This window comes from Punica granatum, chromosome 2, assembly GCF_007655135.1.
Source record: "Punica granatum isolate Tunisia-2019 chromosome 2, ASM765513v2, whole genome shotgun sequence".
Lineage (NCBI taxonomy): Eukaryota > Viridiplantae > Streptophyta > Magnoliopsida > Myrtales > Lythraceae > Punica > Punica granatum.
In genome coordinates, this window is record NC_045128.1 from 28683800 (window position 1) to 28696712 (window position 12913).

At 40.1% G+C, this 12913-nt stretch overlaps 2 protein-coding genes across 10 annotated transcripts; one reads left to right on the top strand and one right to left on the bottom strand.

Moving 5' to 3' along the window:
* Positions 1–6181: 6181 nt before the first annotated feature.
* LOC116195043 (ETHYLENE INSENSITIVE 3-like 1 protein) lies at positions 6182–10027 on the top strand. 3 transcript variants are annotated; one of them, XM_031524002.1, is made up of 3 exons: positions 6182–6345; positions 7671–9130; positions 9233–10027. In XM_031524002.1, exons 2-3 carry the CDS (start codon positions 7791–7793, stop codon positions 9642–9644), a joined length of 1752 nt encoding a protein of 583 aa, XP_031379862.1. In that variant the 5' UTR covers positions 6182–6345; positions 7671–7790; the 3' UTR covers positions 9645–10027. The 3 variants fall into 3 exon arrangements, with proteins under 3 accessions (XP_031379862.1, XP_031379861.1, XP_031379860.1); XM_031524001.1 differs by having other exon boundaries at positions 6183–6345; positions 7671–9668; positions 9787–10027; XM_031524000.1 differs by having other exon boundaries at positions 6183–6345; positions 7671–10027.
* Positions 10028–10266: 239 nt separating this feature from the next.
* Positions 10267–12422, bottom strand: LOC116195044. Of its 7 annotated transcripts, none has more exons than XM_031524008.1 (4): positions 12281–12405; positions 12014–12160; positions 11159–11727; positions 10267–10899 (listed from the first exon to the last, which is right to left on the bottom strand). In XM_031524008.1, exons 3-4 carry the CDS (start codon positions 11645–11647, stop codon positions 10471–10473), a joined length of 918 nt encoding a protein of 305 aa, XP_031379868.1. In that variant the 5' UTR covers positions 11648–11727; positions 12014–12160; positions 12281–12405; the 3' UTR covers positions 10267–10470. The 7 variants fall into 7 exon arrangements, with proteins under 7 accessions (XP_031379868.1, XP_031379871.1, XP_031379867.1 ...); XM_031524011.1 differs by having other exon boundaries at positions 12065–12168; XM_031524007.1 differs by having other exon boundaries at positions 12014–12168.
* Positions 12423–12913: the final 491 nt, after the last annotated feature.

Here is a 12913-nt window from a genome sequence, read left to right on the forward strand (position 1 = left end):
GTGGAATGTCTATTTTGATCACGATTGAGTTGGAGTATCATTAGGTAAAATTCCAAGGGAGGTGAGTATGTTTTACCCATAAAATAAATATATTAAAAATCCGTGCATTGCATGGTTAGTTGGCTGGTATAAATGAGATTGTAATGACGAAATTAATGCCGAAAAGTAACAAATGAATGAGTTTCTTATAAATTTATTTTCATATTAGATGCACGGTAGGCGCGAGTCACCATCTAGTAAATATCTATCATGGGTCTCCAGGCTCAACTAAGGTTACACGCACCATGTATGCGCTTGAGGGCTCAGAAGAACTATGTTATTAAATATAGTGCTTCTTCGTTCGGCTTGAGGATCTTCTCTCGTTGTCTCCAAATTCGGACCGGTGCTCGGAGGTGACGTGTTTGCAACTACTAATAGCTAAAGGTATCTCTAATTTAATCTCTTGTTAACTCCAGGTGGCACGTAATGGACCCACACGTTATCTTGTGCTTTAAAACATCAATCCTTAACAAACTGATCATGAGTTGAACATCCTCTTTTGTCACATATCAACGTGTGATTTTACTTTACCTACACGTGTCAGGTGAACTTATACATCTCGCTTCACGTTAAGCAAGCGCTTTGTATTTCAGTGGGAATTTCATTTTCTCTCACACAACAAAAGGCTACAATCATAAAAATGAATTTGTAATAAAAAGATATTTCGTAGTTTTTTTAGTTATTATTAGGGGTGTAAATGAGACGATACTATTCACGAACGGTTTAGACTCGGCTCGACAAAACTTGAGTTTGGCTAGCTTTTATTAAGCTCAAGCTCAGCTCGGGCTCAAGCTCAGCAGTTAAACGAGCCGAGTCGAGTTTAGTAGTATTCGGCTCGCGAGCCCAAACGAACTTTTATTTTTATTATTATTATTATCATCAAAAGTAGTATTTTAATTGAATTTCATGTGATTTGAATTTGAGTACTATCAAGTGATAATTGTATTTTGAATTATATTTTGCATGATATTATTGTTTTATAATTTAATTTATAGTTTTTTTTTTCGAGTTTAAACAAGTCCGAACTCTAGCCTAAACTCGGGTTGAGCTCGACCCAAGCCCAACTTTCCTATTGAATTTGGCCCATTGGGTGGGCTTCACACGAGCCAAATCTAAGCTTTCGATTTGTCTGACGAGCTGAGCTCAAGGTCAGGCTTTCAGACTTGATCAGCTAGAGCCAAGTTTGAGCCTAGAAAAAATTTAACGAGCTTAAGCTTGAACCTTATATATTCGATTTTGGCTTGACTCGTGTACGCTCCCAGTCGTTATTCACGATACACTCGCCATTACAGGCGGCAAATGAGTTTTCATTTTTATTTATACATGCTGGTTCCTTAGTAGGAAGTATTTGGGGTGGTTGTACGTGCAGCGATTGTACAGGATGACGCATACTTCCACTGCACCGGCCCCAACATTGTCAGGGGCCTGCTGGGGGGACGCGTGGCGGCTGATCAGAGGGCTTTGGAGGGGCCGCACATGCAACTCCATTCCGGCGGCTACGGACCCCAACGCCTTAATTTTATTTATTTATTTCTTAAACAAATTTGAGTTTACTTTTCTTTGTTTGGCTTTGGGTTTGGGTATCCTCAAACTCCCGCATTTGTCGGGGAGCGGCCTCTCAAATGACATATCTACCCTCGCGTGATTTTATTCATTTAAACAAGCGTGTGCTGCTTTTGTTCTATGACGGTGTGTTTGCGCGCACTACTACGTACCAGCCTTAGGCTCGTTGAGAACTATGGCTTACCAATCGGATTTGAGTTGCTATGTTTCTCGAAATTCGAGCTAGAATCACGCTATGTGTAGCTGAGCTCGACTCGAATCGGCACCCATTTTTGAGTCCCATATCGAAACCAAATCACGTGCATATCGGCCGTGCCTCTTATGTTTTTGCCGTATTTTAATTGCACTAGAAGAAGGAAGCATGTGGTTTTGTGGATCAACTATGATGATGTCTTCGTAAAGTACGTGCATAAAAGAAGGCTCATCGCTATGATCACCAACAGCATTTGCCACAAGAAGTCGACCTTGCCCCCCCGCAAGGGATGAGAAAGGCCCCCCCAATTTAACTTGATCCTGGCTAGTGGCCCTTTTATGTTGGATCATGCAACTTTTAGGAGACATAATGTTACTGGTGCTTCTTTGGTTAAACTCGTGATGTTGGGGCTATCTTATTCCGTCTCTATGTTTCATTTTGCCTCTTTTTCCTTTTTTTTTCCTATACTCGATATTGATCATATTTGTTTACCTTAAATAAAGAATATTATCGTATCTGCATGAAAGGTTAATTTTCACTCCAATTTAAACAAAGAAAAAAAAAGGCAGAGGAAGGGGCTTAATATGACAATACTTGTCATTGAGCTTGAATTAAGAAGACCTCCCTTCAATTCACATCAACAGTGGAATTTTCATGACCTTTTATATAGTTATTATTTTCCTTCTGATTTCATCCACTATTAGGTTGACGGACTTCATTTGTAACTTAGAAAATAAAACCGTTGCTATTTAAGGTCTAAAAGCAAAAGATATAGGGATCCAGCTTACCATGTGAATCTATACCAAAATAGCTCCCTGAAATACTCGAATCGAATTATATGCCATCTCTTTACATCACCAAAGTAATTTCATAGATATTTGGTGGAGTCTGTGCCTTTCCAACCGAAGCTTCTGCCAAATATTTAGACAGCGGTGTGCTGAGACGACCCGCCTAACAAGCTCAACAGGTCGTAGATTCATATCCGCTCGTTATATATATAATTTAAAGGAATTGACATATATAACTTGCCCTCTATACACTTATGATACTTCGACATGCTTGCCCGTCAGAAACTCGAAAATGTCAATATATATAATAACTGAAACAATTAATCGGAATGCTTTGCTACAAAACGGCCATTTTAGCTGTATAACCTCTGGCATGCTGGTTCGATCTTCCACATTTTTGGATGCATGCATAATTATATGTCCGGCAGTTGCCTCCCATGTCTAATACAAACATTAATTATTCAGGGTTTAGACATTAAAAAAGCCTGATAAACACTGGCCCCACGCGAATAATGGGACTATTGAATTGATTAATGTTGCATTAAATAAATGTTCTGATTCTCTAGATTAGTGACCTTTTTATCGACTGATACGATGAATTGAATTTGCCTCATATATGGCATGTATAGTACACATGCATAATACTGAATGCTTTTAATTAGTATAATTATTCATTAATTAATTAATTATCCGCATTTAATATCATTCAGCGGATGTTATGTAGAAAAATCATTTGTTGGTCAATGCTGATACACCATCCCATATCCTTCGTATGTTACCGATAATAAAAGATATTCGAGATCCATGCATTATTTTGTAAAAATTATTATCGATTCAGAGTGTTATTTCTGTATGTTTTAAATATCAATTAATCTCTTGATTTAGTGGGAGGAAAAATAGATTTTTTACGATTAACCTATGTAATTAATAAGGGACGTACAAGTTCACTACTATCACCTTTTCTTTTTTTCCAAATCTCGAAGCTGAAAGTTGATGTCAACTTTATTTTTATTTTTCTTCTGCACTTATAAACATAAATCTGTATTAAATTAAAGAGTTTAAGAGGATGAGTGATAGTATCCATGCTCAAAATTTATGTTTAGTCCAACCATATACATTTTGTTTTCCTGCATTATACACAGATCTCTTCATGTCCAAACCAAAAATTCAATTAAGGAGCGTGGCTAATAGATGGTGAAACGAATAATCTTTTGGTACGTGGATAAATAATATCTCAACATTCGCCATCATATGATAAGAATATTGATCTTTCACATCTTCCTCAACCGAATAGATAAAAAGAAAAAGATTTAGCTTCACAAGATTATATTAGAATATATTCAGGGATCAGCTAATCATCTTATAGCACAAGATAATAATTAGTTTTCCTGTTCTTCGACGATATAGCCGGAGAGGTCCTTATCGTCTGTTAACTAAATATTGATGGGAGAACTTTCCCGTGAAATTCGAAAGAGGATGAGGATAAATTTTTTCGCCCAACTGTTATCGTCCCTCTTTTTGGCCATTAAATTTCCTCCCAACTGCGAAAAAGCCCCAAAATCACATGAAATGGAAAAAAGGGCAAAAAAAAAAGAAAAAGGGACAATATGCGCACGTGAATATGGACCATGGCATGACCCCAAAATTGCCCAACAAAGAAAAAGAAATCGGGAAAAAAAATTGTTGGATCAACTTTAACGGCAGCCAAAAAAAGAAGGGAAAAAAAGAAAAGAAAAGGAAAATTGAATGAAAAAAAGAGAGTAAATTGTACTTGTAATTAAAAATTTTTAACAATGCTATGATATAATTTTTTTTTTACTACTTGATGGTATAAAATATTTTAAAGTTATTTCAGTATAATACAAATTGTCATCTCGCTATTGACGTCGTCAAACCGTTCTTTACAAGATCTATAAATTTTGTATTATCATGTAATTTACGTAAAATATTTTGTACTATTAAGTTATACCTTCAAAACATTTTACATCATTATATAACGTCCCACAAAAATAGATTTTGCACCATCAGTGTCGACTTGACGGCGACAATGACGAGACGACGATATGTATTATACTGAAACAACTTTGAAACATTTTGTACCATCAAGTAACAAAATTTTTTTATACCATATTGAAATATTCGTAAAATTTTTTGGACAACCAGGGCAATTTACTCATAAAAAAAGAGCCCAACAGTATCCCAAGGGCAAAAGGGTAAACTGCGCTCGGGATTCTGTGCCCCTTCCCCGAAGGTAGGCTTCGCTTCAGGGGGACCTTTGCACGTTCGAGCGCCGTCCCCGACTCCCCCCCTTCCCCCACTTTTTTCTGGGGGCCCACAAAACTTTACCGTGGTTAATATACCGTATGGTCGATCGCACCGTTGTTACGGTGCGCCTCAGCTACAAAACAACAAGAGGACATCCCACATGCGTGGAAAGTAGTTTGTCGTTTTCTCTGACAGTGATGTGAGCGTAACTCCGGACACCCAAAATTATCCATGGGAGTTATGGTTTTGGTTATTCTTTTGATAGCCCAAGCTAGAAGAGAAAATACTGGTTGGAAATAAAGATGAATATAATAAGTACACAATTCGTAAATAAACACAATTGCATTTCATACTTTGGGTAGAAAACTTCTAGTGATACGGACAAGCTCTTCTTTTTCTTTATAATTTATATCTGATAAAATATTTTATCTGCTTTACTTTTGAGTAATAAACACATAAATTATTATTAGTAATATCATATGATTTATCGGCTAGATAGGAAAAAAGGGTAAGCAGGTTGCTAGAGGAAATGCTTCCAACCTACATGAACAAATCAATTTTCCAAATTATAAAACAAAGAAACTTCATAATTTTTGGTGAAGGAACTACATAAAATATCACGTTAAGCCATATCCTTGGAAAGTAATTATCCCTTAACCGATATTTTGAGCTGTCTTTCCATGAAAGCAAGAATGCTACTACATCATTCAAAGCAATAACATGATAACATTATAAAATACATGTATAACTAAAATAGAAAAATATTCAAATTATTGACATCTGTAAATTGTATTTTTCTTTATTAGTATCTAGTGAATGCAGCACTTAAAAAGCACTGATAAATCGAGATTTCAATACGAATCTGGTGTGATCCTCTCTCTCAGTTGATTGCATATATAATATCTTGCTTTTCGTTCGTTTGGCATCGTAATTTTATCTAATCAGGGTAAACTAATGTCCCAATCCTCCTTTTGCTTTTGATCATGATATTGTAGCTCAAACCACGTATTGTCATTTAGGTCGAACATCAAATTATAGAGGATTAAAAGAGATCTACGGCTGGCAATGATTGGGCATCTGCGAGATGTGATCCTGAAGCGTGTCTCGACACCCCGAAGTTGCACTGTACGCGTGATTGCGCCACACACAACAAAACCCCCACCGGAGCGATTAAAGAGAGATCTTTCCATTTATATCCAAAGGAAACCCCAACCCACGGTTTAACCACAGTTAAAATGTTAACCTGACCATGGTTAATCCCCTCGTATGACTGACCCTCTTCTTTTTCGCTCCTTTTTATATTTATTTATTTACTCGGAAAAATATTTACAGACAGAAGAAAGAAAGGAGAAGAAGTAGAAGGAAGCCATAACTCTCTCTCTCTGTGTCTGCTCTGCTCTGCGCTCTGCGATCCCTGTAGGGAAGAAGAGGAAGAAGAGGAAGAAGAAGAAGAAGAAGAAGAAGAAGAGCGGAGCTCAACAAGGCATTGATTCTCAGGTACCCTTTGTGTTTCTGATGCCAAGTGTGCTGCTTTGCTGCTCTCTTATTGGCTGAGTGATAAGTTATCCATTTGCTCTGCTCTCGCTCATGGTAGCCTTGGACTGGCAGTGTGTGCAATTTCAGTGGTTAAATTCGATGTTCTCGAGATTTTCCTGTTGCTGGGTGGTCGCCCGTTTGGTGTGGCCTGGAAAATGATTCGTTTTCCGAAGTCTCTTGCTCCTCCTGTCCTGATGCGGGCTGATTTCGTCTTCGCTGTTCGGGTTTGAATTGTTTTCGTGGGAGCGCCGTCCATGGTGAAATATCTGGAGTCTTAATTGGCATTAGGATATTTATCGATGAGTTGTCAGAAATGGATCGTTCCTATTAATTTCGAATTGCCTTATTCTTAACATATCTTCACGTTAAATGTTGCCAATACTTGACATCCAATACTAGCTTGATTCGGCATTTGGTCCCGATATTTTATGTTATTTGCATCCCTCGGTTGTCAGCTTATCAGAACCAGGATTTTCTCTTGGTCAAGATTTGAAGTTTTAACGAGTATTCATTCGGGCAAAGCCTGAGATTCTTTGTTGGGTTTTAGGTTATATCCGTGTCGGATAATTGTGGGATTATTATGGTTCACATGTTTCTCTTCCTTGTTTTGGCTAAAAATGCGTTTGCCTTTTCCCTAAGGCTCTCTGATTGGACAGAAGCTGTGTTCTTTTGCTGATAAAGATCATACTTATCTTGTTTGCTGATAATAATGATTAAAATAAATCTTTGATTCCATTGGAAGGATATTTCTTCATTTGTTTTAGTTTTCTTGTAAAGATTGCTTTACTATTTGTGATTCTTTTTCCCCAGAAATCTTTGCTCTCTGTAAATTGGCTTAAACCATTCTCTGTTCTTGTGATGAACATGAGAGAAGTGATTTCATCTTTTATGTTTCCAGTCAATTGATTTTGACTTGTCATGAATCGTTGTTTGTTACTTTTAGCTTGTAAATTGGAACCATGTTAAGTCGTACATAATAGATGGTCCTTGCTTGGTAATATAACTATTGTCGGTGTTGGTTGTGTAAGTTTTAATGCTCATTTTGCTTTAATGGGTGTTTACTTGTTTAAGTCATCCTACCCTCCTCTATTTCTTCCCATATCTGTCGAATTAAATTGCTTTTGTCTTGTCTGTCACTCTATTTGTTACATTGAATTGGACTGAATTGGACTGCGATTGAATTCATGTACCGGGTTTCTCGGCTTGCAGTTACTGTCTGATCTTTATCTTATCAAGTCGAGTTATCCACGTGTTGGTCTAAGTTCCTCCAGTTGTTAATCATGCAGGCTGATGGTTGAGATCTGAGGCCTTCTAATGTCAGAAGTTTTTTGCAATCTGAAAAAATTATCATAGATTGAGAGTCATCCTGACCTGAAGTGAGTGATTCACTTCTGTAGCTTTATTCCATGGGGATCTTTGAAGAAATGGGCCTTTGCGGCAACATCGAGTTTCTCTCTTGCCCGCCTGGGGGAGGAGAGGCGGCTTTAGAACCTGAACCAGAGGCTGCTGTGGACGAAGATTATAGTGATGAAGAAATGGATGTTGATGAGCTTGAGAGAAGAATGTGGAGGGACCGAATGCTCCACAGACGGCTTAAGGAACAGAACAAGTCCAAGGAAGGTGGAGCAGGACCAGACAGCTCGAAGCAGCGGCAGTCCCAGGAGCAGGCTCGGAGGAAGAAGATGTCGCGGGCCCAGGACGGGATTTTGAAGTATATGTTGAAGATGATGGAAGTCTGCAAGGCGCAGGGCTTTGTTTATGGGATCATCCCTGAGAAGGGAAAGCCTGTGAGCGGGGCCTCGGATAACCTCCGAGCCTGGTGGAAGGAGAAGGTCAGGTTCGACCGAAATGCTCCAGCTGCGATAGCAAAGTACCAGGCTGAGAATGCCATCCCTGGGATGCCTGAGGATTGCTGCTCAGTGGAATTGAACCACACCTTGCAGGAATTACAGGACACAACCCTCGGGTCTCTACTGTCAGCCCTGATGCAGCACTGTGACCCACCACAGAGGCGGTTCCCTCTCGAGAAGGGAGTAGCCCCACCCTGGTGGCCCACGGGGAAGGAAGAGTGGTGGTCCCAGCTTGGCCTGCCCAAGGACCAAGGCCCACCTCCTTATAAGAAGCCCCATGACCTCAAGAAGGCGTGGAAAGTGAGCGTACTCACCGCAGTCATAAAGCACATGTCCCCTGATATTGCAAAGATTCGAAAGCTTGTGAGGCAGAGCAAGTGTCTCCAGGACAAGATGACTGCCAAAGAGAGCGCCACGTGGCTCGCTATCATAGCCCAGGAGGAGGCCTTGTCTAGAAAATTATATCCAGATCGATGCCCTCCTGTGTCAGACACTGGAGGTGGGTCATTCACCATTGGAGATACCAGCGACTATGATGTAGAAGGAGCGGAAGATGAACCAAAATTTTCTTCCGAAGAGAGTAGTAAGCCACATGACATGAACATGAATCTTTTCCATGGTAGAGATAATGGGTTGATGATGATTCCTCCTCCTCATCCTCCATTGATTCCTCAGATCAAAGGAGAGATGATCGAGAGGAACCCTGGTTCTGATCTAATCCCGAAGAGGAAGCAGCCCTGTGATGGACCCATGGTGAAGATCAATCAAGAGATATATACCTGTGAGAACCCTCAGTGCCCTTACAGTGATTATTGGCTTCGTTTCATGGACAGAAGCTCGAGAAACAATCACCAGCTGAACTGCCCGTTCCGAAAAAACCATTCTGCTTCACAGAGGTTTGGTGGCATTCCAGAATATCAAGTCGCTAATGAAATCAAACCAGTTGTCTCTCAACCCTTTACTCAACCGAACCCTACTACTGGCTTTGGTGCCTCCAGGTTAAGTCTTCCTGAAGACGGGCAACACGTTATATCTGATCTCATGTCCTATTACAGCACGAATCAACCGAGGAACAAGGGCCCTTCAAATACTAAAGTTGCGGTTGAATCCCAGATCTCTCGTCCATCACTGAAAGTTCAGCATACTATGGATGAGAACTTTGGTCGGGGAGTCATCAACATACCTGAAGAAGCCAATGGTTTGCCTCCGAATCACTCTGTTTTTCAGCCGGCGGAGATTCAGTTTGATCATTGCAAGGCGTTTGATTCTCCATTTGATCCTGCTGGTCTCAGTGACTCAATTGGAGACTTCAGGTTCAGCTCTCCGTTCAATTTGGCCACATCATCGGTAGCAGCAGACTATACTGTCAGCCTGTTGCCGAAGCAAGATGGCTCGATGTGGTACCTGTGATATAGGCAGGTCCAATTTGTAGAGGTAATTTAAGACTATGATATAATATCGATCAGCAGAGGGTTGATCTTTCATGTAGTTTTTGTCTTCCAATGGTGAAGATCCTCCTGAAGTTTGGTTTCTTTTATTTTCTGTTTTATAGGACTGGTCAGACATGAAAAACGGGTTCAGATCTTGTTATCAGCCCTCCTTGTTACAGATTATAGGATCTTGTGGGGGCATACCCCGAATTAACTGTGGGAAGAATCAGACCCTGTTATTAGGTACTGCTGTTGTATTGTTGTTCCCTTTCATGTGAGAACATCTTATGATGGCATGTACATCTGATGATGTGTAATATTATATACTAATTTAAAGACTATGACTTTACTGTTTTCTTGAGATACTGCTTGAAGCAATTGTTCCTGTCATTCACCTCCACGCGATAACCGACAGTCATGTTTTGTTTTGAAGCAGACAAAGTTAGGCAGGGGATATGGATATTAATTATCTGTCCCATCAAAGTCTTGCATTCGCGAAAACTTAAGTGCTCACTGGTCACCGTCATGCCCCTCTGTTCTTTGCATGTTTTCCTCATTTTCCTTCTGTCAGAGAGGAGGAGAAATTGAAAATGTAGCTTTCGTACTTGATAATTCCACTATCAAAGGAAGAAGACAATTGTCATAGCAAAAGATATCTGTACAAGTTGTTGGTGAATTTCGTTTGTTTATGGGTGGCCTCGCCCGATAACTACATAGACAAAAAAATGAATCATCATCTGTACATATGAATCACGACCAGTTCGAATCCTAAACTTTTGGAAAATCATGGAAATTGAGAGTTATCTTCATTCAAGAAACATTGCAATCTTGTCCTTGAGACTAGTCTTCTTCTTTGCTTGGGGGATTGTTTCCCTGACACCGTCCGTGGTCTGCTTTTGGCTAAACTCTTTCGTAAATGACATGCTACTTGTCAAAAGCTCATCCTTCTTTTCGTCCTTGTCGACATGCTTCTTTAGCAGCGGCCCGAGGAGCAAATTCAGCATGTCTTGAGCAGGGTCCCCCGTCGTCTCGAAGGGGACAACAGCCTCTTCACTCGACATGGTTTCCTTGGAACTTTGAGACAGACATGCTGAGGATGAAGGAGGTTTCGGGTCACTGCGGATGGCATCAACAGGATTCACTTGCACACTTCTCTCTTCTGTCGTTGAAATTTCATTTCTTGATTCTCCCCGAGAAGGTTTTTGATCCTTCAGATCCATATCAGCAGAAATGTACTGCAAAAATCGAAACGCAAGTGACTCGACTGCTTCAATCTATTCCAAAGTACAGAGCTTCATGTTGAAATCAAACATACTCTCTAGTGATTCATGTATGGAGAACTTCTAAGAAATACCTTTCCAAAAGGGTTTTGGGGAAAGGAGCAAATGTTGGACAGAGGTATTAGCAAGTTCTATCTCTACCCTAACATTAACAACCATTTACCGACCCAGTGATCAAAAAAAAGATTTCAAATATCACGAACAAATTAATCACCTCATTAGCAATGCTCATTAGATCATCCACGGTAAGGTCCAAATCATAATCATCACTGCCACGTTCAGCACAAGTAATTTCAGACGACTCATTATCCTCTGGAACAGGCATATTTTCTTTCTTTATTCTTCTTCTACTTCTTCCTCGAGGCGCTGATTTTCGGACCTTTTTGGTACACCTCTTGCTCTCTTTTCCCTCTGCAACCATTTCTCGAGTCTCACCGTCCGAACCTGCATCCTCTGGGCTTGCTTTCTTTTTGCTTCTCTTCCTTCCACCTTCTGCAACAACCCCTGGCTTATCCTTCAATTTTTCGTTTTCATTGAGCAGCACCTGGCTTTTGGGCTTTCTCGTGGACCGAGCTTTAGAACATACTCCATCATTTAAATGCGCGGCCTCATTGGCCTGGTTCACCGTCTCATCAGCCTGCGGGGCCAGCATCCAACTCGGCAAGCGCCGCGTGGTCGCCCCATTAGGACCGGACTCCACCATGTCTTTTATCTCTTCAGAGCAATCCTCCTAACATGTTGACCGAGAAACCAGAGCCAAGTTGATCACCTCGGCGCCAGGAACTGAAGAAAGTAAAAGCTTCATCATATGAATCAGCTAAGATAAAACTCTAAGTAAGAGCATATTGCTGATTCGCATCGAAATTAACTCGCTCCATCAGAGTTGTCCACTGGCTATATGCCTCACATGATAGCAATGAGGCACAGAAACTTTGAGAAATGAGCCAAACCACCTTACGCAATTTGATACAACAGCAAAGCAAATGGATATAGATTGAGAAGAATTGTCTTTGCCAACGAATAGCATCACAATTGAGCTAAAAAAAGATCATATAAATCACAATCATACCGAGCAACATAATTCAAGGACATAAATCAACCGCAACATCGATGTACTGACAGGTACCACTCGAGATGGTTTTGCCGATGCACGCCCAACTTTGCAATTCGAAAAACCAGCGACCCACTATGGAACTGTTTCAATCTCTTTGTCTCTCTGTCTGTCTGTATTACCAGAAGTAAATACAACAGACAGCCGCGAAATCAATGTTCCTGACAATTTGTGTCTCTGGGCATATAAAACACTTCTACACAGCAAGAAATTGACCTAACTCACTGAAATCAAAGGCAACAATTTGGCCAAGATGCCAGATACGGCATGAGCACGCAATGATCCTGAAAGCCCTGAGAAAGAAATTTTCGAACTTTGAAGAGTTATCTCCATTGATTGATAATAAAGCTTGAAGAAGAAGAAGACGATGCCTTTTATTCTCTTTTTTCTATTTTCTTTTCTGGTCTTAAATTTATGAACGGTGGTGGGCCTGTCTGTGTACAGTTGGCCTACCTAGCAGCAAATGTGGGCCCAACTTTTAGGACCCAATTCTTGGCCCATTTCCACTTTTTATTTTTTTAACCTAATAATTTCTGCTTTCTTCTGAAATGGAAAAGTGATTGTATCATAAAATGATTGTACCCCGAATTTTCTGTAATCCAAAGGTGGCAGTTGGAACGTGCATCGATACAAGTAGCATTGAAATCAAGGGCTCGAAAAGCTTCGGAATGTAGAAATTTCAGAATCCCAGATGAACATTCTTCGGCATACTTACCTAAATATAGTTTTGGCAAGTTGAATGTGTAACTTCGGAGATGACACCGCAATATTTTTATAATTTGAAGGTTCCTATAGGAACCCAGTGAGGAGTGAATGGAAAAGGATTGTGATTTTTATGAGAATAGGATGATTTCTTTA